Consider the following 6,951-nt stretch of genomic DNA (forward strand, 5'->3'; position numbering starts at 1 on the left):
ATGCCTTTGTGTCAGCGACATTTTCTAGCAACGTTCAGTGAGCGTGCACACGGCCCACACCAGTCACATCTGGAGGAGGCTCCGCCCCCTTCCTGCCCTGGTTGGCTGCAGCAGGTCCGCACATGATTGGCCCAGCAGGATGATGTAAGGGCAGGCAAGCCTCGCCCAGACTCCGGCTATAAATACCCAGCTCCATAGGACTGGGGTCACAACATCCCTGACTCTGAGCAGAGTTCTTGCTTCAACAGTGATTGAACGGAACCCTCTCTGAGTCCTCAGCTCCTTCCTCCAACCTCTTCTATTCCTGCATTCAGACTTTTTATTGCCTTTTGCGCCACCAAAACCATCAATAAGCCGCAATGGAATCCCAGGTGCGCCAGAACTTCCACCGCGATTGCGAGGCTGCCATCAACCGCATGGTGAACATGGAGCTCTATGCCTCCTACACCTATCTCTCCATGGTGAGTACCCATTTATGTCCTGTAGTCTTTAGATGTATGCTGCTTCTAGTTGTGGGACCTTATGTCTCATGGTGACCATGCATGCTCAAGCTAAGTGCCAGCAGGTCCAGGTAGCCTTAGATGCGAGGTTGAGGGTCTTCCTGTAGCTCCATAGGAGGTATTTGGTCATAAGATGTTCAGAGCTGAGCTTCAGCTTCATTGAGAGCTCTTGTTTTCTGATCTTCACCCTCACCCATTGCTTTGTACGTGACTTGCAAACATCTCCATCTGTAACTCCCTCCAGTGATATCGGCTCCTTGCACAGATCTCCATACACAACCTGTACAATTCCTTCATGAGGACAACACTGCTTATTTCTAAATGCTTGGGCTGAAATGTGTTTTGCACAGTGATTACACAACGCAATAGTGGGGTGGGGAATGGAAACCTCATGATCCTCACCCCCACCCACTCCTTTGTTTGCATTGCCTGCATTCAAAGTCCACATAGGGAGGGAGGAATGAAGCAGCCCTGGGAAGATCTTTGGAGGAATGTTCTCTACTAGTGTTTCTTTCTTCACCAGCTTTATCAAAGTACCCCCAAATCAATGCTGGTGCACTGGTCCTACTAGTGAAAGATGAGAATGGACATTGTATGCCCCCATGTAGCACAGGTTGAGGACCTAAAATTGTTGTGGAAAACACCATAAGATCCTAAGGCCCCCTGCACACGAACGTGTGCGCCCCGTGGTCGTGCTGCGGCCCGCAAAACAGTCCGTGGGACAGCCACAGCGGATCGAATGGGTCCGCGATCCAGCCGTTCCGCAAAAAGATAGAACATGCCCTATCTTTTTGCGGCACGGAAGTACGGGACGGAAGCACTCCGTAGGCTTCCATTCCGTACCATTCCGGATTTGCGGACCCATTCAAGTGAATGGGTCCGCATCCGTGATGCGGAATGCCCACTAGACGGCACCTGTGTATTGCGGATCCGCAAATGCGGTCCGCAATACGGCAACGGGAAGCACATGTTCGTGTGCAGGGGGCCTTACAGGAAGAAAAAACTCAAAGAATCCTCCTGCCAAGGAAATAGAATTCAAATTGCCTATAGCAGAAGAGCATCTACCCTTAGCACACTGATCAGTGGTTGGATTGGATATGTACATCTGTGGTTCTCACTGCTGTTGTTTGGTCTTTGAGGTTGCACATTCCCATGGCTTCATAGTGTACAGTACACATGCATGTCAATAAAAACTCTGTTGCATTTATACAATGATACATTGTTCTCCACTACTAATGCAGTGAGTTGGAAAGTATTACATTCCTCCAAGGCTCTGCATGCAGGTATATGCCTGTCTGACCTAAACACACGGCTCATAAGAACAACTTGTCCTCTTCCTGCATGCAGTGATGATCTTGAGGCAATTGTGTGGCACATCCCTAATAGCCTGTCTACATATATAATAGTGGATGTTTCTTGACACTAAAATGTATTTCCTTATTTTTAGTCCTTCTACTTTGACCGTGATGATGTAGCCCTTCATAATGTGGCGAAGTTCTTTAAGGAACAGAGCCATGAAGAGCGAGAGCATGCTGAGAAGTTACAGAAGTATCAGAACAAGCGTGGGGGCCGCATTGTCCTGCAGGACATTAAGGTGAGACTTTTGTTTGTTCCTTGACCAGACCTGAAGTTGTTAATAAGTACTATTCTAGTGGACCCCAATAATGCGTAACTCATGTAGATATCATACTAGGTCACATGATTCTATATGGACCTTATCTGGCTTGTCTGAGGTTTACAAACAACTGTACAACTCTATAGTGTTCGTCACGTCCTCATGCCCTTTTTAGACCTGAGGCCAGTAAGTGAATGTTGGCTATGTATCTTGACGTGATTCCTCCTAAGCTGACAAATGATCAGGTCTTGTTCAAAAGTGATGATCACCAAAGCTCACAATACTGTCTTCTGTCTCATAGAAACCTGAACGTGATGAGTGGGCCAACACTCTGGAGGCCATGCAGGCTGCTCTGCAGCTGGAGAAGACTGTGAACCAGGCCCTTCTGGATCTTCACAAGGTGGCCTCTGACAAAGTTGACCCTCAAGTAAGTTTATCTTCCTAGTTGGTTCTTCTGTGGCTAGGTAACTTCCTCACCCTCACGAATACTCATTGAATGCTAGTTTTTCTCTTTCCGCTCTCCCTGCTCCGTTCTAGTTGTAGGTGCGGGTCCCACCGTTATGCCCCCATTGTCTGTGATGGGAATACCCCTTAACATTTATGGCTGACTCTTACTTTACTTTAAAAGTCCCCCTTTTTTTTTTTAAAGGGACAGTACAGGATTAAAAAAAAGTTGGTTTAATTCCAAAACCACACCACATCTGACTTGTGTTGCAGTTTTATTCAATTCAAGTAAATTGGGTTAAGTTGCAATACCACACACAACCTGTGGACAGCTGTGGCACTGTTCCTCCAAAGAAGACAGCTGCATATTTCTATTCCTAGTCTTAGCTCTTTAATCATGGCTTGAATTTTACCAATTCTCATGAGGGTGGTAGTTTTTGCATAGCATTAATTAACCTTTTCTTTCAGCTTTGTGACTTCCTGGAATCGGAGTACCTGGAAGAACAGGTAAAGGCTATTAAGCAGCTTGGAGACTACATCACCAACCTGAAGCGCCTTGGGGTACCACAGAACGGCATGGGCGAGTACCTGTTTGACAAGCACACCATGGGAGAGAGCAGCAGCTAAGATGTCTCCTTCATGGATACTACCAGTCTGTTCTGCATTTACAATTCCCTGTCTCTGTGGAATGAATATAACAACCCCCTGACTCGTGGTGGGCCAGTAATCCTTTTGTGATCCCTCTCTTGCCTAAGCAGACGTGACTGTGCTTGTCAACAAGTTTTCCAATAAAGTTTTTCTGCATTCTAATGCTTCTTGTGTTTGTGTCCTTCATAAAATGGTCTTCAGATGACTGAGGGGTAGACAGTTTGTATTATCTGTAACGATGTTCAATGTAGGAACTATGGGATAGTACAGGCCAAACTGTTCCATTTATGTGACTTCTCTTTACCAACTTGAGCAAAGTGCACATTGGGGGAACTGGCAGGTATGAAGGACAATCAACAAATTAGGTCATCGGCCATTAAACGGATTGTGCCAAGTTTTGATGGTCTCCTGCATCCACAGGATCAGTGGGGCTTAAGGGACTTCCACCAATCCCAAAAACACAGATCCTGTTCTCCCAGTCTGATGATGAAGCAGCAGGTCAGGCATGTGCCTTACTGCTCTATTACTTCTGGGGATGGCAGAGTGCAGCTCTTGGTTATTTCATGGCAGTCACCTAGAGGATGAATAAACCTGCCATTCCATCAGAACTGGGAAACTGAACCCTGTTTTTGCAGTCTGGCAGGCGACCCAGTGGTCAAATCTTTCCTTCATCCGACACCCCCCACCCTGGAGACTTCCTCCTAGCAGTGATCCCGATGTCACTGGCACAAATGGGCAGTCTGCCCTAGGCTGTTTTGGAGGGCGGATCCTATTGGATCTGGAAGTCTGGTCTCAAATGTTAATAATGCCCACAAGTTGAGAAAACTGAAGATTTGATAACTGGACACTTATCCTAACTTGCTGTCTCAATTTTGATATCGGTGAAGGCAGAATTATTATAGCATTCCTATTTCTGTGGGGCATATGTTGATGGTGTCCTCTTGGTATACATTTTAATCTGCAAATAAAGGAAGGGGGCTGTAGATTGTATGCCAAATGCTTATAAAGCCTGAGTTCTTACTGTACAGATTTCACACAGAACTTAAAGGGGTTGTCTCATTTCAGTAAGTGGCATTTATCATGTAGAGAAAGTTAATACAAGCACTTACTAATGTATTGTGATTGCCCATATTGATTCCTTTGCTGGCCGGATTCACATATTTCCATCACATTGTACATTGCTCGTTTCCATGGTCACAACCACCCTGCAATCCATCAGTGGTGGTGATGCTTGTAAACTATAGGAAAAAGCGTCAGCCTCTCTGGTGGCCGGGACCATGGAAGCACACACAGGCTAGTGCGTTTTCCTATATTGTGCAGGCATGACCACCACTGATGGATTGCAGGGTATATACAGAAGTATTCTACACAGGAGCATTTCTCCTATGAGTGACTAGCTTAGTCCATCACCTGACAGAGGATGAAATGGAAGCCCTTGGAGGCTGTACGGCTCAGTACTAGAAAACCATAATCCTTGTGCTGCCATAAATGCACAACATTGTGCATTGCGCTTAAAGACCATGTCACCCCTATAACTTACAGAGATGACTGCACCCAACCTTGTCAGCAGATATCTACTAAGTGATTTTTGGAAAGGTGCATTTAGGCTGTTCAGCTAGATCACAGTATGGCTGTAGCTCAGTTGGTATATAAAGGATAGAGAGGCAGCGCCACATGTGTGGTGTCGATAGATATATAAAGCCGTACAGTTATATACTGCTTACCGTTGTTTGTTGTGAGGAGTCACAACAACTGTAGAGCGCCTCGCTGGTTTACAACCCGTCCAGTGAATGGGACCCCGGACTGCTGCCGCGAACCTATGCCCAAGCTCCAGGAGCGGTAACCGGGAAAAGAATATGTATCAAGTGAAGAACTAGATCGCTTGTCTGGTGCGGTCAGCAGGATTTCATATAGCCAGCGTAGTGGTATCAAAGTAGATTTATTATTATGTAGTCATCGCGTTTCAAGGGCTGGAACGCCCTTTTCCTCAGGACAGTTAACAATTGATTGTAAACTAATTGTTAACTGTCCTGAGGAAGAGGGCGCTCCAGCCCTTGAAAGGGACCCGTCCCCCATGACTTGTGGATCCGTCTTGCTACATATCCCATGACAGAAAGAAAACCACAGCATGCTGCGGTTTGCTCTCCGGTATGAGAACACAACCAAATGGAATGCATTTTGGAGCATTCCGTTCTGCTCAATTACGTTTTGTCCCCATTGACAATAAATGGGGACAAAACGGAAGATTATTTTTTTCCGGTACTGAAACCTTATGACGGATTTCAATACCGGAAAATAGAAACGCTAGTGTGAAAGTAACCTCAGTTGGAAGACCTCACCTAAATCACTTTTATTCTCCAAATGTTTTAATATAGACCACATATTCTGTAGGTCACTGGAGAACGGCTGGTGATGCAGGAACCCTAAACCACCAGTAGCTGGTATTTGATAGCAACATGTAACTTGTGAGATTCATTTGAAAATTACATCATCAGTGCTTGTTTGCGTGCTGAGGTTTAGGGTGGTAATTAGGAGTTTTGTTATTTACAACCCCCATTAAGCTGACCATAAACTTCATCATTGCTAGACAAAAATAGCATCGGTTTACGTAAATCTGTAGGATAGGATTACCTCTACACACCCCCTCCTGACGGTACGGCGTGTTGCCACAATAAGATGAGAGCATATATTACTTTTATTTAAATAAGCAGTCTATTCACCCTCAATATTGTGTTACCGTTAACTTGTCTTCATTGTAAAGCTGAGTCGAATATCTGCTGACTTCATGTTCCATCACTGGCCATATGACATCTTCACAACCTCAGCTGTTTTTGTTTCATATATTGCAGAAATTGAAGGAACATTTCAGGAAAAACTTACACAGTGAAATGTCCAAGGCATGACTCACCAAAGATATGTCAGAGGGGTCTAAGCTTGTCTACCTCTTCCCATTAAAAAAACATGCTCTGCCAACATGGTGCAGACAGTAGGAATACTTGTTGGCTGAACTTTTGTTCTATCTCAAATGTATGAGGACCTTTAGGGTATGTTCTGACAGAGGATTTTGGGTGTGGGTTTGGTGCTGAAAAATGGGCAGAATCTGCACTGAAATTGCTGAAACGGCTTAATGTTTTTAAGTGGCCGAGTATTTTTGTCACGCTGTTTTCAAGACTGCATCAAGAATGTCCAGGTCCTTTCTTGCAAGGTTACTGAGCGGATCCCTCACAAATCCATAGTGGGAGCCTGCGCGCGGTTTAGCTCCATTCAACTCAGCTAAACCCAGATCACCAAAAAGAAACAGCCAGGGAATAAATAAATCAATAAATCTTTATTATACAATTATCATAAAATTACATCATTAAAATAGATCCATGGTGGTCAAGAGATACATAAGGCACATGGCCAAAGCGGGGAACACAAACGGTTGACAATTATACGTAATAAATGGAACCTGGTATATTAATCAGAAGTGAAAACATAACAGATAAAGTGCAAGTGCATAAAGATATACTTCAGTAAATAAAACTTAAGGAAGAAAGACACCAAATATAGCCAGAAACAAAGTCCAAAATATAATTTATGAGTATACCATACCGGCCACAGGACCCTGCGCCCCGCCGCGCGCTTCGCTCAAAGCTTAATCAGGGGTAAAGATACCATAGTACCTATATACCGATCCAATCTAAAATAATCCACACCACCTGTTAAGATCACCTAAATTGCATCATGTATAGAGTCTCCTCA

The 6,951-nt window shown here is 44.7% G+C and overlaps 1 protein-coding gene across 1 annotated transcript; it reads left to right on the forward strand.

The window, feature by feature from the left end:
* The first annotated feature begins 224 nt into the window (after positions 1-224).
* LOC121001967 (ferritin, higher subunit) lies at positions 225-3,369 on the forward strand. Its single transcript, XM_040433255.1, has 4 exons — positions 225-461; positions 1,948-2,094; positions 2,417-2,542; positions 3,028-3,369. Exons 1-4 carry the CDS (start codon positions 360-362, stop codon positions 3,184-3,186), a joined length of 534 nt encoding a protein of 177 aa, XP_040289189.1. The 5' UTR covers positions 225-359; the 3' UTR covers positions 3,187-3,369.
* The last annotated feature ends 3,582 nt before the right edge of the window (positions 3,370-6,951 follow it).

The sequence above is a fragment of the Bufo bufo genome, chromosome 1, assembly GCF_905171765.1.
Source record: "Bufo bufo chromosome 1, aBufBuf1.1, whole genome shotgun sequence".
Lineage (NCBI taxonomy): Eukaryota > Metazoa > Chordata > Amphibia > Anura > Bufonidae > Bufo > Bufo bufo.

What these genes read in the sequence shown, in the direction of transcription:
- LOC121001967 (XM_040433255.1), top strand. Translation starts at nt 360, where the DNA reads ATGGAATCCCAGGTGCGCCAGAACTTCCACCGCGATTGCGAGGCTGCC. An exon ending in TTGTCCTGCAGGACATTAAG is followed by an intron (nt 2,095 to 2,416) that starts GTGAGACTTTTG and finishes TCTGTCTCATAG; the next exon opens with AAACCTGAACGTGATGAGTG. An exon ending in CTGACAAAGTTGACCCTCAA is followed by an intron (nt 2,543 to 3,027) that starts GTAAGTTTATCT and finishes CTTTTCTTTCAG; the next exon opens with CTTTGTGACTTCCTGGAATC.